At 32.7% G+C, this 23,857-nt stretch overlaps 2 protein-coding genes across 2 annotated transcripts; both read left to right on the top strand.

Moving 5' to 3' along the window:
- The first annotated feature begins 18,087 nt into the window (after positions 1–18,087).
- On the top strand, positions 18,088–22,711 carry LOC109118851 (katanin p60 ATPase-containing subunit A1-like). Its single transcript, XM_069291302.1, has 10 exons — positions 18,088–18,123; positions 18,234–18,541; positions 18,906–19,106; positions 19,322–19,381; positions 19,597–19,656; positions 20,097–20,163; positions 20,474–20,665; positions 20,861–21,342; positions 21,436–21,523; positions 22,213–22,711. The coding sequence occupies exons 8-10, from the start codon at positions 21,287–21,289 to the stop codon at positions 22,492–22,494; spliced, it is 426 nt and encodes a 141-aa protein (XP_069147403.1). The 5' UTR covers positions 18,088–18,123; positions 18,234–18,541; positions 18,906–19,106; positions 19,322–19,381; positions 19,597–19,656; positions 20,097–20,163; positions 20,474–20,665; positions 20,861–21,286; the 3' UTR covers positions 22,495–22,711.
- Positions 18,094–21,133, top strand: LOC138339286 (katanin p60 ATPase-containing subunit A1-like). Its single transcript, XM_069290874.1, has 9 exons — positions 18,094–18,123; positions 18,234–18,413; positions 18,527–18,541; positions 19,322–19,381; positions 19,597–19,656; positions 19,828–19,884; positions 20,104–20,163; positions 20,474–20,665; positions 20,861–21,133. The coding sequence occupies exons 1-9, from the start codon at positions 18,094–18,096 to the stop codon at positions 21,131–21,133; spliced, it is 927 nt and encodes a 308-aa protein (XP_069146975.1).
- Positions 22,712–23,857: the final 1,146 nt, after the last annotated feature.

A 23,857-nucleotide genomic window follows, 5' to 3' on the forward strand; every position in this document is an offset into this window, starting at 1 on the left:
CATGGTTGGGGTTGTGCCTTCTACTCTTCACCAGATGATGAAGCTCGTTTGGAAGGACCTAGAACAGGTTATTCACGGCGAAGAGAGTCACTCCAATAGACAGGTGCAATTATTAATGAAGTCTCGTGAGGCACCAATTTCTACATGGTAGAGTTGATAAATGCCACCGGTGAGGATTTGGCCCCCACAACCTCCTATTTCTTCTGTGTACCAGATGATCGCCATTGTGATGCTGCAGAATGGGTTCAGCCATGTTTCATATTGGCAAGAAATTCCCAAGAAATTATTGAGTCTATTCAAGTATTCGTCCCCACAGATGATGAGATGAAGATGAAGAACAGTGATCAAGCATTGGCTAAGACAATACCTTATCTGTATCAATCATTTCCAGTTCGTGAGTACGCCGATCATGACGACCTTGTGAAAGGGATCTGTGACCTTTTTGAAGAGATCGATGTTGTCATAGAAGATGAAATTTAGCTAACTGGTATCCATGATTCGAAGCTTGGAGAGCCCCTGCAGAACTGGATTTCAACAAAAATCTTGATTCCCCGATCATTTTGGTAAAAGGACATTGTTTATGCATGATTTGAAAATTGGTTGTAGTCCGGAAGAGGCCCGAGACCCACCATTTTGATTTTTATTGAATTGTCTGAAATTTAAAAAATTCCCCATGTGATGTTTAAAAAGGCAACATGACCCTTTGCCATGAAAAAAGTTTTGCATTTTTTTCCAATTTGAATGAAAGCATCTTATATTTAAAACTTGTTTATTACTTTTCTGCTATATTTTACTTTTCTAACTTTGTCTGTTTATGATTTTAGTAATATTTATTTTAAACCTGCCAATGTCATGTCATATCACGATATGAACGAACAAAATGAGGAAGATGATGACGAGGGTGAAGAATACGAAGAGGAAAATGAGATACTGGAATATGTCATTGAGAAATTTCAGCAGTTCGAAAATCAACATAAGCTAAATTTGGATAAAACTGAGACTACGAATTTGGGAGACCAAGAATGTGTCAAAGAATTCAAAATCAGTGTCCACCTGAATGAATCTCAAATAAAGGATTTTATTCATTTGCTAATTGATACATTGATGTGTTCGTCTGGGAAGTCAACGACATGATAGGACTAAGTACCAATGTGGTGTCTCACAAGTTGCCGATTAATTCGGAGTTTAGTCCAGTGAAACAAAAAGCTCGGAAGTTCAAGCCTGAGTTAAGTTTACAGATTCAAGATGATATCACCAAACAAATCGAGTCACTATTAGTGGAAATGATGCAATACCCGACTTGGTTGTCAATTGTCGTTCCGGTTGCCAAAAAATATGGGAAGATCAGAATTTTTGTCGATTACAGGGATTTCAACAAATTCAGGCCAGAGGATAATTTTCCATTGCCAAACATTCACATTCTGATCGATAATTATTCTAAGCATGAAATGCAGTCATTTGTGGATTGTTACATAGGCTATCATCAAATCCTCATGGACGAAGAAGATGCAAAAAAGACAACTTTTATAATTCCTTGGGGTGTATATCATTACAGGGTGATTCTATTTGGTCTCAAAAATGTTGGTGCTACTTATATGAGAGATATGAAGACCATATTTCATGACATGAATCATAAGGAGATCGAGGTGTATGTAGATGGCGTCATAATTAAATCCCGCGAGAGTTCAGACAATTTGACTCATTTTAGAAAGTTCTTTGATCTTCTACGTCGTTACAACTTGAAGCTAAATTGTGCCAAACGTGTTTTTGGAGTGCCGGCCGGCAAGTTGTATGGACTTATAGTCAGCAGGAGGGGTATTGAGCTCGATCCTTTCAAGATCAAGTGGATTCAGGAATTACCGCCTCCACAGTCTAAGAAGGAAGTGATGAGTTTCTTAGGGAGGTTGAACTACATTAGTTGATTCATAGCTCAATCAACTGTGGTGTGTGAGCCTATCTTCAAGATGTTCAAGAAAGATGATTTGACAAAATAGACTGAAGAGTGTCAGAATACTTTCGATGCTATCAAGAACTATCTGTTCAATCCACCGGTGTTGGTTCCTCCGTGAGAAGGGAGCCGTTGTTGCTATATTTATCTGTTTTAGATAACGCAGTTGGATGCGTACTTGGTCAACATGACGAGACAGGGAAGAAGGAGCGAGTAATTTATTACATAAGCAAGAAGTTCACTCCATATGAGTCTCGTCATACTCTTTTACAGAGAACATGGTGTGCTCTAAATTGGATTGCCCAGAAATTGAAGCATTATTTGTCTTCTTGTACTACATATATCATTTCAAGGATGGACCCATTGAAGTGTATTTTCCAGAAGGCGATCCCGACCAGAATGTTGGCTAAATGGCAAATGCTTTTGAGTGAATTTCATATTGTGTATGTGACTCAGAAAGCGTTAAAAACACAAGCCTTGGCTGATCATCTAGCGGAAAATCTTGTCGATGAAGAGTATGAACAGCTAAAGACTTATTTTCCCAATGAAGAAGTATCATTTGTGGGTGAAGATATTTCTGAAGCATATCCGAGTTGGAGGTTATTCTTTGATTGAGTGGAAAATCCCCAAGGAAAAGGTATTGGAGCAGTTTTAGTGTCAGAATGTGGTCAACACTATACCATGGCAGCTAATCTCCGATTTAATTGCACAAACAACATGGCTAAATATGAAGATTGTATTCTTGGTTTAATAATGGCCATCGACATGAATGTCCACGAGTTTCTTGTTATTTGAGATTCAGATTTGTTAATATATCAGGTACAAGGAGAATGGGTTGTGGAAAAACTAAAAATTATGCCATAAGTGCAGTACATACGGAAGTTGTGCAAAAGATTCCCTAAGATTGAGTTCAGACATACTCCCATAATACATAATGAGTTGGCTGATGATCTGCCACCATCGCCACAATGATTAAACATCCAGATGTTGACTATATTGATCCTATAGATATAAAGATAAAGGAGAAAGCAGTACATTGTTCCTATGTTGAAGAAGAACCCAACGGTTTGCCATGGTATCTTGATATTAAAAAATATTTAGAGTCCAAAACTTATCCTGAGAATGAGACGTCTAACAAGAAGAAATCAATACTCCGTTTCACCCTCATTTTCTTACTGAGTGGAGAAGTAATTTATAGGAGTACTCCAGATTTAAGTCTCCTCAGATGTATCGATGTTGTTGAAGTTGCGAAGTTTGTCGAACAAATACATGCTAGAGTTTATGGTAAGCATATGAATGGGCTCACTTTGGCGAGAAAGATCCTTCGAGGCGGCTATTTTTTGGATGACTATGGAGCATGATTGTTGCAAGTTTGTGCTGAAATGTCATATATGTCAAGTGCATGGTGATTTGATCCAAGTGTCGCCTCACGAACTCAATGTTATGAGTTCACCTTGGTCATTCATAGTTTAGGGTATGGATGTCATCGGTATGATAGAGTCAGCCACTTCTAATTGACACAGGTTTTTTTTTGGTTGCCATTGATAACTTCACCAAGTGGGTGGAAGCAACTTCTTACAAGCCAATAACCAAGAAAGTTGTAGCGGATTTTGTTCGCAATAATTTGATATGCAAGTTTGGAGTACCAGAATCTATCATTACTGATAATGGTGCAAATCTCAATAGTCACTTGATGAGAGAGATATATGATCAATTTAAGATAGTGCACCAAAACTCAATTGCTTATCATCCCTAAATGAACGGAGTTGTAGAGGTTGTCAAAAAGAATATCAAGAAGATTTTGAGGAAAATAATCGACTATCACCGAGGTTGGCATGATATGTTATCATATGCTTTGTTGGGTTATTGAATTACTCTATGAATATCGATTGGAGCTACTACATGTTTGCTAGTATATGTAACAAGAAGAAGTCATACCTGTTGAAGTTGAGATACCATCCTTGAGAACTATCAAAGAAGCTGAGTTGAGTATTGTTGAATGGGTCAGCTAGCGGATTGATCAGTTAACCGGATTGATCATAATAAAGATGGTTGTTGTTTTTCATGATCAACTATATGGATAGAGAATGATTCACGCTTTCCACAAGAGTGTCAGAGCCAGAAGTTTTGAAATCAGCCAGTTGGTCCTCAAGCGCATTTCAGGAAGAGTACAAAGGGAAATTCGCACCGGATTGGCAAGGGCCTTACATGGTTCACAAATTATTATCTGGAGGTGCCCTGGTCTTTTCGGAGATGGATGGCGCTGCCTATCTAAAGACGATACACTCATATGCTGCCAAAAGATACAACGTGTAAAGCTTATTTTGTATTTCTGTCATTTCCTTTTATTCATTCTGTTTTTGCTTGTAATTGCTTTGTTTTGAATTTTATTCCTTTTGTAATGAACTACGTCTGACCTGAATTCTCAAGAATGATATACGTAGGTGGTCTATATCGGCCTCGATCACCCCATTTATCCATTTTAATATTTCTTTGTATTTGAACTACGTTCGACCTGAATTCTCAAGAATGAGATACGTAGGCGGCCTATGTCGGCCTCGGTCAGTTTCTTTGTGAATTTCTTATTATTGTTAAACTTTGATGAGAACTACGTTTTACCTGATTCATGTCTTTATGGGATACATAGGCGCCACAAGGGTTCGGTCATATCTCCCGTAAGATTTCTATTTTTCCTTGAAATAGAAACTGGGACTGATTTTACTCAACGAGTCAAGACTAAAGTTACTTTGCAATTGGCAATTGGGACAGAATTTTCGGGAGGATCTCAAAAATTCTGTGATTTACTCACCGGCTGTTGAAGATAAGCCGAGACATGCAACTAGGATAGAAATTTAGAGGATGGCCTCAAAAATTCAACATAGTTTTATCGGCATTCTTGAGTGTCTTGGAATACTCTCCAGCGAATAATAAGATCAATCTCCAAGCATCAGACTCAAAGAATTTCACTAATCCCGACGTGACATGATACTTAGCCTTAAACGTTTTTCAAAATACTACTTTTTGAAATTTATTTTTCTTATGATTTTTCCTCTATTTCATTTGTTTTGGCATAAAATATTTTGTCTTATCTATCAAGAGTCAAAAGATCAGAGATAGCAGAACAAGGAGTAGACAACTAAAGAAATTGACACAGATTAGTTCGCTTTAAAACTAATGATTTTTCTATGAAAGAAGGTTTATTAGTTTGCTCTAAAATCAACAAGTTCTTACGATTGAGGAATATGGAGAAGTCAAGGGGGCGAAAAGCTCTCCCCAAAATTTACAATTTTTCTGTGTATACAGGAATTATTTTATATTGCTTATATCGAAGACTGGAAACGTGATAAACATTGTTTCATCCAATTCCCAACAACACAATGTCAATAGCAAAGATACAACTATTTCAAGAATAAATCAAATGAAAATCTTGAGAAAGACAATTTATAGCTTTTCGTCAAGGACGTCATATGCATCGTATTAGTAGACGTGATAGTTTCACTACCTGGAGGGTCATTTTATTTGTATTGTCGATTGAAATGATACGCCACCCGGAGGGACATTTTATTATCGATTTAAGTGATACACTACTTGGAAAGTAATTTTACCGTATCACTTATTATCGATTTAAGTGATGCACTACCTGGAAAGTAATTTTATCATCTGCATCGTATATGCAGACGTGACAGTTTCACTGCCTTGAGGGTCATTTTATTTTTATTGTCGATTGAAATGATACGCCACCCAGAGGGCCTTTTTATTATCGATTTAAGTGATACACTACCTGGAAAGTAATTTTATCATATTGTCAATTGAGACGATATCACTATCCAGGGGGCACCCAGAAGATCATTACGTGGCTTGATTGAAGCACTATCTTCATTTTGTACCAAAGAAATTCATGCCTCGTTGAAAATCATGCATCGCGGGAAGATATTCATGCCTCGCAAAAAATGTCATGTGCCACAAGAAGGTATTCATCCATCGCGATAAATCATGTATCGCAAGTTGATATTCATGCATCGCGGTACAATATTCATGCCTCACGCAAAGTCATGGATCGCGAGTTTATATTCATGCATCGTGGAAATATATTCATGCCTCGGGGAAAATCATTCATCACAAAAATTTATTCAAGCATCGCGGGAAGATATTCATGCATCACGGAAAGATATTCATGCATCGCGGGTAGTATTCATGCCTCGTGGAAATTCATGCATCACGAGTTAATATTCATGTATCGGAGAAAATCATGCATTACGAGTTGATATTCAGGCATCGCAGGAAGATATTCATGCCTCGCGGAAAATCACGCATCGCGAGAAGACATTCATGTATCGCAGGAAGATATTCATGCCTCGCAGAAAATGTCATGCACCGCCAGAAGATATTTTTCTATATGTTTTTAACTTTGTTAGATTCACAACTTAATTTTGTAAGAAAAATCAAGAAAAAACTTAGCTTTCAAAAGACTTAAAACAGAAAATCGATCGAAAACTTAAAGGGGTTCGGAGATTCGTATTTATATTTGGTAAGGTTTTTACAGCACCTAAAATATTAACTAACTCGCGATTATCCTACAATAACTTGTTTGGGTAAAATTTCAAACTTAAATTTTGAGTTGAAAATTCTTTAAAATTGTTTGAAAGGTGAAGTATCAATTTTTTTATCTAATTAAGCTTTGCGAAAATTTATTTTTAAAGTTTATTTAAACTTAATCGATTTAGATAAGTTATTAAAACGAGATCACATCTTGCAGGGATTCGAATATTTTAACCCTAAAACTAATGGCAGAAATCGATTAGGAAAGAGGCGAAAAGTAAAAGGAGAGAGAGAGAGAGTTGGGTCCAAGTCCGATTTTTGTCCGCCTGGACCGGTTTTTGAACCCATTTTATTTTGGGTCTTTGGACTATTTCCATTTGTACCTATTCTAATCTAAACAAAAAATATGAATAAATAAAGGCGACAAAGGCTTAAGCCCCACAAAAAACAAAATACATGACTTAGAAAATAAATTTGACCCTTTTAGCCCAAAGTCTTCAACTCCTTGGATACCTATGCGTTGGTTTTTATGGGCTTGACTTGAGTAAAGAACTGAGCCTCAGTGGCCCAATAAGAAGATGTGGGGATGGGAGGATGAGCCCATGCAGACTCGCGATTCACATGCAACAAAGAACATAAATAAAGCATTGGCACTTACTGTAACGAAAGTAATAAAGTAGTTATACAAACTTTCTAACTAATATAAACCCGACTTCAATAAATTCCAATAACGGTAATCTAAGACGAAACAAATCCAAGTGATATCCTAATGCAATATTCAAGATAGTGAAGGTTGACAAGATCTTACCATTGGTAGGGTCGAATTCTCAAAGATACAAGAATGAAATAGTAAAAGGGCTAGGAAACAGCAACTATATAAATTAAGGTGTATTAAAATCTAGAGAACCAACTTTTCAAATGTGACGTACTACTCATGATTATTAGCATTGATATAAAATCTCCCAAAGCTCTCTTGTATTATGACACTATAATAAGCATTTGAAAAATACTATCGAGACAAGAAGCATTGCTATCAATTATCAAAGCAAAGAAGGAATAATCAAACACCCTTTTTAAATTCGGTTTTAATCCATTCATAGCGACAACTGATAACCTAAAAATAAATGACAAACATTACTCTACTACAACTCCAAGTTAGGCATGACAGGAATGTATAAATAATAATAAGTAGCAATAATAATAATAACGAATAAAAAAATGAAACTAACAAAGTTAATTTAATCTGCAGTAAATACACTTACTATGAGTAACATGAATTGATTGAGAAAAGCAATCATTAAGAAGATAAGAAACCGATTCACTAGAAAAGGAAAACTACCAACAATACATGAATAATAAATAAAAATCTGCATAAAGACATAAGCAACCCAACAGAAACCAAACCGTTAGAAAATTACACTATCAAAGCAGTAGCACTAAAACATGGCAAGTAGTTGAGTTACATAATCATATTTTTGTCGAAGTGTACCACTAAACTGAAAATTGGGCTACAAGGGCAAACAAATAGTCATGATAGCAACACTGGTTTTTTAGATGCTGAAACCAAACAAAATAGTGAGGAAAGAGTGACTTTATTTCAAATAAGGCTACGATCTTAAGCCCACACGGTACCTAACACAATATCCATTTTCATATGAGACAATTTTGAGGAATCAATTTTCATTTTTTGAAGAAGAAACATCCCTCAACATTAGACTAATGAAATGAGCCCATTTTTTGGCGTCTTAAGACATTTAAAACATCACAAAAAAATAGATTTGAACATCCCAAAACGAATGCGAGGAAAGAACTAATACGATTTCCTGAGTCAGATGATACAACTTCACCATCATGCATCCTATATCCATTAATATGTCCAATCTGATACAGCTTCACCATCAATATCACCTTCCAATATTGAAGCAGATGATGTTATACAATTTCCTGGGTCAGATGATGACTTTAAAGACCCACCAAAATCAATTAACAACAAGGGAAAGGAAAAGATTGTATCTAATTCTGATATCTTAACTATCAAGAAGCGGCTCAGGTAATCTGTCCCGGTTATATCAAAGAAGATCCCACCCAAAGTTATTCAAGATCACAATACACAAAGGCGACAAACACGTAATGCCCCAGTCTCTCCATCAGTGAAGACTCGACGTGTGAGACACAGAAAGCAACTTGATGTTGTTGTAACCAAGCCAGTCATCAAACAATTGCCTGTCAAACGTAAAAAATCAAAAGCTTGGTGTTACAACATCAAACAATGATTAATCTCAAATCAACATTTCGCGTACTGAATTTGATTCATTCAAATTGTCTGTTAGTATAATATTATTGCTCATATTGTTGTATATTTATTTTTCTAAAAAATTTTGTTTTTTATACCTTCATGTATTTCTTAGTTAAATAAGAATTTACAGATTTAAGAAACTTGATACAAGACAACTTCAATGTTGTATTGAATGTCATTAACAAAATAAAATAACAGCGAAGGTTCTGTATTCAAACATAAAATTATATTTGTTAAATAAATTCAATTGTGCATGTTGAATTTATGAATGTTTATTTCAGGAATCTGATATAGAAATTCCATCGAAATCTTCGATTGGGGGCATGCCACAGTCACCTATACACTATCCATCTTCAAGTTCCAGAAAACGACGTCCAAATGAAATGAATAACTTAGAAAACAATGAGGTAATTCAATATTATCCGAACGTATATGTGCAACTTTCAACTGTTCATTTCTGTTATTATGTATATATTCAAATTGTAATCTAAATTTTTTTACACAACACTCGTTTGTATAATTGGTATATAATATATGTTCATATGTTAGTTTTTGAACGACGTTTTGTTTTTGTATATGTATTTATGTTCTTAAGCCTATTGCTTAGTCTTTGAATCTTCTTATCATCGATGAGTCATCACGGTATGAAAAAAAATTGGAGATTTTATTTTATTTTTCTGTTGTCTTTTTATACCTTTGTTTGTATTTAATATACTTCAGAAATTAATTAAATCCAAGACTGTTTGTCAGCCTTTTAAGGTTTTCATAACTAACGAGTTATCACCACATAATACAATTGCAGAGATTTGATTATGACTTATATGATTTATTTTGTATATGTCTATATACATTAATAATTTTGTACGTTGAATTTATGAATGTTTCTTTTCAGGATTCTGTTTTAGAAGTTCCATCGAAATCTTCAATTGGGGGCATGCCACAGTCACATGTAAGTTCTGGACTACAACGTCCAGATGAAATGAATCACTTAGAGAACAGTGAGGTAATTCAATATTATTTGAACGTATATGTGCAACTTTTAGCTGTTTATTACTATAATTACATATATATATAAATTAAAATCTATATTTACTACAAAAAACCCGTTTGACCAATAATTATACAATATATGTTCAGATGTTAATTTATGAAAACTGTTATTTATTAAAGATTCCCGTAATAGTTGAGTTGTCACTTGATCAAGAAAAAGAGGAGGCTTGATTATGTTTTTAACATATATTTTGTATATGTATATATACTTTGAACTTTTATGTATAAAGTCTATGTTTGCACATACATTTATTCAAAAATTGTTTTCTTTAAGATTGTTGGTCTGTCCTTGAAGGTTATCATCATTAACAAGTTATCACCGAATGTTTCATCACTGGCGGATTGTCACTAGATCAGGAAAAAGAGGAGGTTTGATTATGTTCTTAACTTATGTTTTTTTATATGTATAATATGCTTTCAATTTTTATGTATAAGTCTCCATTTTCACACACATTAAGTAAAAAAATTGGACATGTTGTTTTCACGTTGAAGGTTCTCATCAGTGGCGAGTTATCACCGAATGTTTCCATCCCTGGCGTGTTGTCACGAGATCAGGAAAAAGAGGAGGTTTGATTATGTTCTTAACTTATGTTTTTGTATATGAATTTATGCTTTGAACTTTTATGTATAAAGTCTCTGTTTGTATACACATTTATTAAAATTTGTTTTTAAAGCCTGTTGGTCAGTATTTGAAGGTTCCCATCACTGTTGAGTTATCACCGGATAATACAATTTTAGATGTTTGATTATGAGTTATATGATTTTTTTGTATATGTCTATATACATTGATAATTTTATATAAATGATAGACTCTTTTATTATTTTAAGCCTATTGGTAAAGATGTACCTCCTGAAGAACACAACATATCTGTTGCACCGATTCAAATTAAATCTCCTGCTGATGCAAGCTACAATACTGTTATAACATTATCTCCGATACTGATTCCTGGTCGACCTCTTTTAAGACTCAACCCAGAAAGAAGTATTGTCTTATATTCAGGGACAGGAGTGGTGTATGAGACACAATCGAATTAGGCTTCCAGGTCGTTATAATACATCGCCGTACATTACAACTTTTGAATCTTCTTCTTGTATAATTTCAAATTTTATACATTAAGTTTGATTCATACATATACAATCATGATTTATATAGTCCAACAATTACTTATTATCTCATTTTAGATAGTTCTTCAATGTTTCTCGTAATCTTTGATCAGAAACATCCATTTGATTCTATTAGTGAAACACATGATACATCGTTATATCAATTTTTGGACATGGTTAAGACAAGGTCTTCTAGCTAGACACCAAAACAAGAGAGTGTGCAGTTAATTTGTATAATATATATAATTCCACAATTATGTATAAAGAATATCAATTGTACATAACCTTTTAACTACAACAATAGAAAAAACTTTGATGATCGATACAAAAAGACAAAGTGTACCTTAAAAGATCACATGAATTTTGGTGTATTCATTATTTCGGATAAAATATGATTCTATAAACTAGTTTATCCTGGACAAGTGTTGAATGATTCAGCTTAAATTTTGCTCCATTTATTTTTATAATAGAAATTCATTGCATCTTTTATTGTTTACTTTAATTCCTACAACACATAAATGTGATATTGTACTATTTGAGGACGAAGGGAAAGTACAATCCTAGCAGCATATACACCTTCAGCACTGTTGACTATTATTATAACATACTGATTCATAACATTTGGGATGTACATTTTTAAACTAATACTCTTGCATCTAAGGCCATCTATGAAGAGACTATACTTGAATATATTAATGGATATAGGATGCATGTTGTTGTGTCATGGTTTACTGTTGATAATATATTTATTCCGATTAATATGAAGGAGAGATTACATTGGGTATTGATTGTTGTGTATTTTAATGAACGTAGTATAATGATATATGATTCGCTCAGAGGATCCATCCATGATTCATACAAACTAACTGAGATTAAAAAAAATATGCGCAACTGATACCCATGTATCTTTCAATGACTGGATTTTGTCAAAAGAAAGGATTGAATGTACTTTCACATCTGAAATACAGATTGCACACAAATTATGATTCTTTTGACATCGTATATGTGGATGATATTCTTAGCGACCTCCTGACAACTTGTGAGTTATTATACACTTTTCCTTTTTTGATGACTTTTTTCTCATAGTTCAGCTGTTGAAAAATATCTTGTATTATTATGTATTTGTATATAGGGATTTTAGTCTATACATTTCGGCATATGCAGAGTTCTTGAGTGATGGCAATGGAATTTCAACTGGTCCATTTTATCCTGACCTTTTGCGTAGTAGATATGCAGCACTATTGTGAAATTATGGCACGCGCAAAAATCAAGCTGAGGCGATTAATGACAGTGAGGCACCGGACTATCCAATCAAATCAAAAGTTGATGCGGATAGTATTGAACATATTACAATCACTTAGTTTTATTGTATCCTTTATGTTTGTTTTGGAATTTTGTATTAGCAGTGCTACTTTTTGAATATTCCAGTTTGATGGGAACAAATTTTGTTGGCTCTGTTATTTTGTTTAATGAACTCCGTTTTGCGATTTTATTTGTTGATGTTTAAGATATTATACAATTATTTTTGTGAATATAACTCATATATTGTATTTTATACAAATGAATAGTTTGACATGTTATACAATATTTTTAAATAATTATTCAACTTAATTGAGAAATCATTATTCAAATGCATTTATTACCATAGTAATAACAAAAATTTGTATCAGTTGTCTTTTTAGTTTGTTTGTTAGTTTTTTATTTCATATGCAACTATATAGTCCAATTAAAGTATTTAGCGGACTCACTAATTATGCAAATGTCACCTTTTTCATATTCAAATTTGTCAAAAAAAATTATACAAAGTAATTCCAAAAATACCAAATATTATTTGCAGGTTGTATACCAAAATACAAATGCACATATCAAGTCTATATTTATACGAACATTAATTTATACAGATACTAATTCCACATAAAATATAGCTATCAATATTATACATATTGAAGTAGTACAAATTAAAATCACTTTATAGCAACTCGTTTATACAATAATATACACAGTTTAATTCTTCCAACTATTTTATACAATTAATCACTGAAATAGCTCAATTAAACAAATGTAGAGATAAATCTACATTTATAAGAATACCAATTTATACTTAGTTGAACTTCCACAAAATTCACTGATAACAACTATAAAAAATAGTTATACATAGTGGGTAATTGTTGAATTCATTTGTAAATTGTAATACACAAGGGTACATGTTAAACAATATAATACCATGAAATATCATTTTAAAAGTAAACTGAAATATCATCTGTGATCATGTATCAATACAACTAAAATAATATTCAAATGAAAAAAGTAAGGCAATATTAAATGTATAAAATCATCATACACATTTCAAACTAATCTTTTCTAAGCTTCCCGAGGCTGATTACTACAAGAACGCATATTGTAACCTACAATGTCACATGTACTGCATGTATTTGTCCCCTTATTTTCAAACACCTCTCTTGCTGATTTTTCGCGAGACTTTTTTCATGATCTTCAAGGAGACCTTTTGAATTCTGGAGGCAGAACTAAATCAATCATTATGTATCAAGGGACCACCCACTCTGTTTTATCTAGCGATGGGTATATTGGAAATCATAAGTCTTCAACACTATTGTCGGTGTGTATAAATTCGACAAAAATTCATCTGGTCCTAAACTCTTGAACTTCAGAATAGCCTAAGCATGTCCACATGGCATTTCTTCATATTGAAAGCTTCCACAAGTACACTTTTTCTTCTGGAGACAAACTAAATAATTTTTACCTTTATCATTGACATTGTTAACATATTCTGTTGATGAAAAAATATGAAATATACAAAAATAAATCAAAATAGATTAGTATGTACAAATTTAGACAAATATAAGAAAATTATACCATCATTCGTGTACTCATTGCTTCATTAATTTTGAGTGTCTCCTGAAATTTTTCAATCAAGGGAGTAAATGCTAATGATACCTCATTTTTGTTATCATAATTTCATATGTTAAAATTAGCCTAACTTCCTCTAGAAAATCATAAATTGACAATTCTCTTGCTGAAACTAATGCCGCATTTATATTTTCTGCGATATTCGATGTCATTGATGAACCACGATGAACTGGTGCATCCATTCTAAACCATTTATCATATCCATCCAATTTAAAATATTCCTTTACTCATATCTGTTTTCTCTACTATTTTCATTCGTCTATCAAAATCTGACTGATTACATGTCTTAGCATTGTAAACAATACTGGACGTAACATTTCATGGAATTTTCTGTACTTTGTCTGAACATTCTTTAAAAGGTGTCACATACAAGCATAGTATTGCACATTATTATACACTTGTGTAACAACCTTTATGATGCTTTCTTTTCTATCAGACACAATACACTTATTGTTCCTTTCCCCATATTATTCTCTTAGTTGTTCAAAAAATTATGTCCAAGAGGCATCATTCTCTGAATCTAAGACACCATATACTAGTGGGAAGATATGACCTACACATACATATTTATAAGTTACAGAGTTGGAGATTATAAGTATATATACAAAGAGTTATGTATAAGAGTCATTCAAAATTCATATATTTATATATAATATAAAATGCATATTTATATACCTGCAGCGTCAGTCGTAGTAGCTGCTACAAAAGTTTCATTATAAGGTCCTCAAAGATGACACCCATCATTATAAGGTCCTCAAAAGTTTCATCTGTTTTCTGCAAGTGTATATGGGATCATGGATATGTAATACCCAATATATACAAATACGAAGGTAATTTGTTGTACGATCCTCCTAGCGTCCCCCTCAAGGAAATAAAACCCCTTTCTTTAGCTCTCCAAGCCAACATGTAAGATATATCAACACCAAGATCCAACTTCATAACTTTTTTTATGTCAGAATGTGCGTATTTCCTTTTATGATCTACCAATTTAGGCTTAACATTTCCATCACCTATGTTGCTTGTTACTTGTCATTGTGAATAAACCCTAGCTTTCAGTGAACATATATGTTCAACATTGAACGCTCTTATTCTACACATTCCTGATTTATTAATATATGAGGCCTTCATTAACCAGTTGCATTCATTGGAGAAACACACAAGTGTATAACTATACGTAACATTATTAAGATATACATATAAGTCAAAATTATACACCTAATAACAGTTGAACAAATTTATACAAATGATGTTACCTGATTGAATTTGATTTTTTTTCTTAAATTGGGATTGTACTGCAATTGCATATTGCTCCGTCACGCACTTCAATGTAGCTTTATTATTGTACACGTGATCTACCTTTACATACTTATATGATGGATCAGTAATCACCATACTGCAATTCTCCATTTGAAAGGTATCGAGGGGATGTACTATCTCTTCAACTATCAGTTTCTGTTTATCAAATTTCTCAAAACCAGTTATACAAAGTGATCCCAAAATATCATACGTTGCGTTAGTTGATCTTTCACAAAGTTCATTGTTCTGATAATACCTATTAGAGATAATTATACAAATAGGGTATTTGTTAAATTCATTTATGAACTTTTTTAGCATAACATATATCTGCACCCCCATCTCATTGCGTATCACCATCCTAGTACTGCTCTGATCAACCTTATATTCATACACAGTCACATCCACAGATAGTTGAGTTGCAATTATATTATATAACTTTTTTAAAGAGGCATTTTCTCTAAAAACAACTCCCTCAATAACATAGTAAGCATAACATCATCATCCCATTTATCAAAATGCATTACCAAGATAGTTATGGAAGACATTCCTGTATACAATCAAATATCAGTATAAATCAGTTGTTATTAATACATTTATACATGCACTAATCATACAATTTTACAAATCAAAGTCACTATATAAAAATTAATTTATACAATAATTAACACAATTCAATTCTTCCAACTTTTTATACAATTAATCACCGAAATAACTCAGTTATACATCTACAAATATAACAATCTACATTTATATGAACACTAACTTATACAGTCACTAAATACACATAAACTACAAATATCAATGAATTGCTATTTGAATATCAATGAATTATACATATTCAAATAGCAATTCAACTGAAACTAATTTATACAATTTTACCAATCTAAATCACTCTATACAAACTAAATTATATAAAAATTAACTTTTTTATAATTAATCACTAAAACAACTTAGTTATACATCTACAGATATAACAGTCTACGTTTATACGCACACTAACTTATACAATCACTAATTAAACATATATTACATATATCAATGAATTATACATATACAACTCGCAATTCAACTACAACTAATTTATACAATTTACAAATCTAAATCACTCTATACAAACTAAATTATACAAAAATTTACTTTATACAATTAATCACTGAAAACTGCTCAGTTATACATCTACAGATATACCATTCTACGTTTATATAAACGCTAACTTATACAGTAACTAACTACACATAAGCTACAAATATCAATAAATTATAAATATACAAATCGCAATTCAACTAAACTAATTTATACAATTTTACAAATCTAAATCACTATATACAAACTAAATTATACAAAAATTAACTTTACACAATTAATCACTAAAACAACATTTTTACATCGACAGATATGACAATCAACGTTTATAGAAATACAAATTTATACAATCACTAACTACACATAAACTACAAATATCAATGAATTATACATATACAACTCGCAATTCAACTAAAACTAATTTATACAATTTTACAAATCTAAATCACTTTGTACAAACTAAATTATACAAAAGTTAACTTTATACAATTAATCATAGAAACAGCTCGGTTATACATCTACACATATAAAAGTCAACATTTATACGATACTAACTTACACTAACTACACGTAAACTACAAATATCAATGAAACATACATATTCAAATCACATTTCAACTAAATCTAGTTTATACAGTTTTACAAATCCAAATTACTCTATACAAACTAACTCCACTGGAAACAATTGAAACATACATTCAATCAAAGTTTTGATTATCGATGAAGATTTGAATTTTGATTAAGCAGTTTAAAAAATTGAAATAGTTTCTTCGACTTAAATATCAATCGATTGAGCCAAATCTCCAGAGCACAAAACAAAAAAAAGAGATGAAACTATATACCTAAACAGAATCAATTCATTGTATTGTGTACCTGTTGTATAATCAGTGATGAAATCGATTCCGATTCCATGATCTCAGAAGAAAATTGAGTTGCTGGCGGTGATTTGGGATCGGAGGTACTCGATTCTGTTGCAGAAGGAAGGTACTCAATTCTGCTGCGTGAATTAAGGTATTTATGCCCTCCGAGATTACCGACATTTACTTTTAAAAAATTGTGTATAAGTTATTACAGCTGTAGCAACTAGCTACTATTTGTAATTATCAAACTTTAGCTACATTGAATAATAATTTTAAATATAGTGGCTATTTTGTGAAAATTTCCCTTTAAATTTTGCACACCTAATTTTTTCCAACATGATTTGTTTAAATCAGTGTATTATAATTCATCAGAAAATAAGCCTACGAATATAATTGTTAGGAAGTTCAAAGAATTATATTTATCCTTGTTATAATAAGGTAAGAAAAAATTTCTCTATTGTAAAAGGGTAGACTTAAAGTCCAGCTGAATAACTATTTTGTTGCAGTTGAACTGCTGTTTAATAAGTAAGAATATCCCGCTAAAACACAAATATTGTGCTTAGGGGTATTTACAATTCAAATTAAAAAAATTAAATAAATTGATTTTATTTGGTTATATATTTATAAAAATAAATAATATTTAATTTGATTTTAGTTTGTCAATTTTTTTTTAAAGAAATAACATACAGAAATTCTACAAAAAAAATTTTAAAAATAATATACCTATACTATATTTTTTTTATGAACAATTTTAAGTATCATATAGTACATGTTTTTACTTAAATTTATTTAAAAAATGAAGAAGCAAAAAGTGCCGATGGATACCCATAAATAAACTATTTGACAAATTTTTACACTTTCCGTATTAATTCTTTTTTATCCCAAAAAAAAAGGAAAAGAAAAGTAAATGCTTTTTTCTGGTCAAAATCTTATTCCACTATATATACCTCTTAGTCCAATTCGAAAACATCATCTCTGATTTTTGAATGATGAAAAAACAGAAGCTCGAAAACTATCAGGTATTTTATATATATATATATATAATAATAATTAAGAATCTTAAATTATTTCAAGTCTGTTCTTTACTTTTTGACTAATTATTATTATTAATAAAAATTTGTTGGAACAGATGGTGGGTGTGGATGCTGCAAAGAGTAAAGAGGAGAAGATGAAGATAATTTTCGACAAGTTTGATGTCAACAAAGATTCACATTTAGGGATAACAGAGTTGTTAGGATGGATCATGGCAGTTGAACCCACATTAAGTAACGATTTGCAAAGGCTTCCATTTCTCCTTCAAAATACTTGGGTAACCCCTCTTTCCTAGCTGGTTCAAAAGGACTATCCTATAGTGGTTTCACTCACATTTACGAAGAAGGTCATCGTAACTTTGATCATGACTTCAATACCATTAATATTCAGCCCCCAATTCACCAGGTATGTACCTTAGCTTGAATATGTTTCACAATGTGTCCTATTTTATATATTCGCTGTTTAATATGGAGTTTTTCATTGTTACATGTGAATTTTGTAAACTATCCTTTGTAGTGTCTATGAGATTAGTACGAAAAAGAATTTATTAGTGATGTTGAGATAATTGAGTTATGCGTGGATTATTTCTAATCCATAGTTTGGTATATTAGGGACAATTCTATCTTTAATGCCTTAATTTAGTGAAAATACCATGGCATGGCTAATACATGTATTATTTTCTCTGACCAAACACCCCTCAATGTATTCTAACATATTGTAGTGTATAATTAATCTATCGAATTATCAATGGAAGTATATACTGTTACAGGGATATGCCATTCGAGGTATTTTACAACAACAACAACGTAGCTTGATGCTTCAATCACAACTACAACAACAATACCAACAACAAGAACAACACCGTAGTTTGATGCTTCAATCACAATTAGTACAACAACAAGCACAACAATGTGCAAGTCTAGCGACAAATACTTTTTCAAACAACCTCAGAAACACAACGCAACAAGTGGTACAAATATCTCTTCTGCCATTCATATTATCTGAGAACATTTGATAATGTTGCTTTTTATGCCCATCATCTGCACTCTAATTGCGTACTGTATTTTAACAAAGTCCAACTTAAATAATTTTTATTTTTTACATAATTTTTTATATTATACCTTTCCAACTTTTTCTTGTTTTAGATTGCAATTCTTTTCTTTCTTTTTTTTGAATCTTGTACAGGGTGGAGGGATTAGCTCTGCTGGGCCGGTGTCTAATATCGGGATCACAGCACAACAAATGGTACAAATGATTCAACAGCCCTTAATATTATTCGGCAGCATCTAAGAATGTTGCTTTTTAGGCTATCATCTAGACTCAAATCACAAAGTATTTTACCAAACTACAATCTTAGTAATCTTTAATCTTTGTTGGGATTGTTATACATTTTGTCTTCCCTTTTCCAACTTTTTCTTGCATTAGGTTACAAAGTTTATTTGTTTATAAAATTCTTGTAGGGAGGAGTGATCAGCTCTGTTGTGCAAGTGAATAGTTATGGAAACACAAAGCAACAAGTGGTACAAATGCCTCATCTACCTGTGATAGTATCTAGACTCAAATCACAAATTATTTTACCATGCTCCAATTTTTAAACAATCTCTAATCTTTGCTAAAATTGTTTTCCTTTTTCCAACTTTAATTTTCTTGTTTTATGTTTCAAAGTTAATTTTTTTTTAAAAAAAATGTAGGGAGGATTGTTTAACTCTGCTGCACAGGCGAATTGTAATGGAAACTCAGCGCAACAAGTGATACAAATACCTAATCTACCTTTAATTCTCATCGAGAACGTTTAGTAGTGTTGTTTTTTAGGCCATCATTTAGACTCAAATCACAAATTATTTTATCAAACTCCAATCTCAAATAATCTTTACTCTTATCTAGAATTGTCATTTTATTTTGTTTTCCATTTTTCAACTTTTCTTGTTTAAGTTACAGAGTTTATTTTTGTGAAAAAAAGTTTGTAGGGAGGAAATCTCAACTCTGCTGCTGAGGTGAACAAAAACGTAAACTCAGCTGAACAAGCGGTACAAATACTTTTTGTCTTTAACTATGCAAGAATATTTAAAATTATTGTCTTTTAGGCCATCACATAGACTCAAATCACAAAGTATTTTTCCCAACTCCAATCTTAAAAATCTCCGTTTACATAAAAGCAGTGGATTTTTGTTGTTACGTTGATAAAATCAAGTAACTATACTTTAAAGTATTGCAATTTTTTTAGAGCAGTTGATGTGCCGAAAGTGCAGAAAAGCTCCTTCTCTCTACTTAATACTAAGCTGAGACTTTAATTTCTTTGTACATAATGTTCTTACCATCCTTCTTTACAACTACCAGAATGCTGTAAAAGACGTCAAGTCAAAAGTAAAGTACGATGGATCTCATCCTGAATTGGCTGCTAGGCTTGAAAAGGAAATATTGGACACAAATCCAGGGGTAAAATGGGATGATGTTGCTGGACTAAGTGACGCAAAGAGGATTCTACAGGAAACAGTGGTACTCCCACTGTTTATGCCTGAGTATTTCCAGGTACTGCAGATAGTTGATTCTGAATATTAGTGTACTAATGAATGATGGGTGGGTGAATATATATATATATATGGTAGGACAGAAGTAATATTTTAAGGAAAAATACTTCTCATCATTTTCTTGCGTCCAAAAAGTGAATAATCTCCCGTATGTATTAGTCACGTAACATACTATAATATTGAATGTTACTTGCAGCGAATCAGGAGACCTTGGAGAGGAGTTCTTATGTTTGGTCCTCCTGGCACAGGGAAAACACTCTTGGCCAAAGCTGTTGCTACAGAGTGTGGGATGACATTTATGAATATTTCCTGTAGTTCATTGTTTGGAAATTGGTATGGAGAGAGTGAACGGTTGACTAGGTGCTTATTTGAGCTTGCCCGTGCTCATGCACCAACTATGAATTTCATTGATGATATTGATTCTCTTTGCAGTGTCAGAGGGCAAAACAATAATCTTGGTTCTTTCTAAATTTATTTCATATAAGCTGAGTATTTTTCTCAGTACTAAGCTCTGAAGTTGTTTCTCAGGTCTGCTACAGAGCATGAAACATCCCGAAGGTTAAAGTCTGAACTTTTAGTTCAGATCGATGGATTAAATAACTCTAATAGTACATCAGGTAAAATGGTGACACTTTTGGCAGCAACAAATTTCCCTGGGAATCTTGACGAGGCACTAAGGTAAATAAGTGACACTTTTGATGATTCATTAATTTTGCTTCTGTTACTTTTCATTTGCATTCTGTTTAATCGTAATTCATTGTGCTACTGTAGGAGGCGGCTAGAAAAGCGTATTTACATCCCACTTCCTTATTTTGAGACCCGTAAGGAGCTTATACAGATAAACTTAAAATCAATCGAGGTAAGCTTTCCTTGTTTCAGCTGTCATTTTCTTGTATGTTCTTCTGTTATATTATCGTCATAACCTCAAAAGAAATGTTCGATAATCAAAAGTCAATTACAGAAACTTTTTCTGACTTTTACAAAGAAAATTTTCATTTACATAGTAATAAACTATCAAGTTAAGTAAGCTATACTATGTTAGGTAGGACATAATCTATGTGAAATGTCACTTGCATAACTTGTATTCTCTAGTTCCCTTAGGGAAGTCATTCATTTTTCTTTAAGAAATGTGTTTTCTTAAAAAAAAGTTCAATTGTTTTTTTTATGGCAAGGGGAACCCGCAGGCTCTATCCTTTGGGTGCGGATAGGGTAAAAACGCCCGCTCCTATGCAATACCTTGGTAACCCGCACTAGGCAAGCTTGGTGCGACGAGCTCGACCCAGAAGACAAATCCCTTGCTTTCACTAGTAAGGGGTTTCGAACTTGAGACCTCTAACATGGAAGTTCCAAGCTCAACCAGCCTACTAAATATGGGAAAATTGATAGAGTGGGTTCAAAATGAGCCTGATCTCATTATACATTTTTCATTTCAATATCTTCTCACATTGCGTGTGATGTTTTAGCCGAGAGAAATGTCTTCATGTAGAACTGGCCCTAGATTAGTATTACAGAATGGAAAATTTTGTTGACTGAAAAATTCAATGGCAGTTGGCTCCTGAGGTGGATATTGAGCAAGTGGCACAAAAAACAGAAGGCTACAGTGGAGATGATCTAACAAACATCTGCAGAGATGCTTCCTTGAATGGCATGAGGCAGAAGATAGCTGGGAAAACCATACACGAGATCAAGAACATATTGAAATCAGAAATGCTGAAAATTCCAGTTACAATGGAAGACTTCCTAGAAGCTGTCGATAAAATAAAGCCCACAGTTTCTTCAGGGGACATTCAACGACATGAGAAATGGTACTCAGAGTTTGGATCATCATAGTAAATGAAAGTTCAAAAGTGCTGCTTTTTTTGTAAGAAATCAAATTGATCGTTGTGGACAAGCATCATTGTTATAGCGTCAGATATTTTAGGAATTATTTTCGATAGATGATCCAATGTTGATGATACTACTACTGCTATATGGGCTCTTCCATGGCAAATTTCAATCGATATATAGCTCAAATCTTCAAAATGGTTTCAAAATTTTAGAGATGATATTCCCCTTTTCATATTTTGATTTTTTTTATATATTATTCACTCGAATGGATTCACTGAATTTATTCAATTCAGGAAACTTACATGTGGAAATTTTCTGCCTTTCTTTTCTGTCAATACATTTATTACTTTCTGAGTTTTTTTTCCAGCAATTTTTGTTCTCTTATACAAGAATAAGAAAGAAGGGAATTGAAGAAGAAGATGGAAATGAGAAGTGCTCAATAATGAATATGAATAAAAATAAGGGGAAAAGGATGAATATATCCTCGAACTATCGTAAATAGTATGCAGATACCTTCTGTCATACTTTAGGACATTAGTGCCCTTGCCAACGAAAAACTAGAGCATATATATCTTTCACTCTAAGGAAGACTAAATGGGGACACATGACACAATCCTATCCGTTGATAAATGTCGGATTGGTGAACAAGATTACGGCACATGTATTTCCGTTACTATAAAGAGTATACATGCTCTAGTTTTTGGAAAGCAGGGGTATCAATGTCCCAAAGTATGACGGAAACTATTTGCATACCATTGATGATAGTTCAGGGGTATATTTATCTTTTTTGCCTAAAAAAATAAGTGATAATTGAGTTGTTTCGGATAAAAAAAATTTTTGGTAGCCAATGTAAATTACCATTAACAAACAAAAACCAAATACACCTTAAGAGCACTCAATCCCCTACTCACCCTCTAAGGAAGGTATTAAGAGAGTCAAGCCTCATATAGAACTCTAATTACACAAATCTCTACAACAAACAACTATACTTATTCGCCTTTCTAGAATGTTTAACTATCTCAAGTCTATCTACAAAGTCCTTCTTAATTTGTGTCACAAACGTATCTGTATTTATAGTGATGCCTTCAAACAATTTCCAACTCCTTGCTCCTCAGACCTGGTATATCATTGCTCCGCACAATGCGCAACAAAAAGTTCCTTGTGGAACTGTTGCCAATTCTTCCTTCTGAGTCTATTTAGAATATGTTTGGCAGTTCCTATCACAGACCAATGTTATATTTCATTTTGGACTCTCACTATCCATTCACAAGTAGAGAACATGTGAATATGTGTCTCCTCTACTGATTTCCCACACAAACTACAGGTGTCATCTTCCACGGGAATAGTTAATCTCTTGAATGTCTTT

The sequence above is a fragment of the Solanum lycopersicum genome, chromosome 11 (assembly GCF_036512215.1).
Source record: "Solanum lycopersicum chromosome 11, SLM_r2.1".
In the NCBI taxonomy this organism is placed as follows: domain Eukaryota; kingdom Viridiplantae; phylum Streptophyta; class Magnoliopsida; order Solanales; family Solanaceae; genus Solanum; species Solanum lycopersicum.

Coding starts and splice junctions, on each gene's coding strand:
- LOC138339286 (XM_069290874.1), top strand. CDS start 18,094: ATGAAAAAACAGAAGCTCGAAAACTATCAG. Junction 20,164..20,473: donor TAAACTCAGCTGAACAAGCG/GTACAAATACTT, acceptor TACAACTACCAG/AATGCTGTAAAAGACGTCAA. Junction 20,666..20,860: donor TTATGCCTGAGTATTTCCAG/GTACTGCAGATA, acceptor TGTTACTTGCAG/CGAATCAGGAGACCTTGGAG.
- LOC109118851 (XM_069291302.1), top strand. CDS start 21,287: ATGGTGACACTTTTGGCAGCAACAAATTTCCCTGGGAATCTTGACGAG. Junction 21,343..21,435: donor AATCTTGACGAGGCACTAAG/GTAAATAAGTGA, acceptor GTGCTACTGTAG/GAGGCGGCTAGAAAAGCGTA. Junction 21,524..22,212: donor TAAACTTAAAATCAATCGAG/GTAAGCTTTCCT, acceptor ATTCAATGGCAG/TTGGCTCCTGAGGTGGATAT.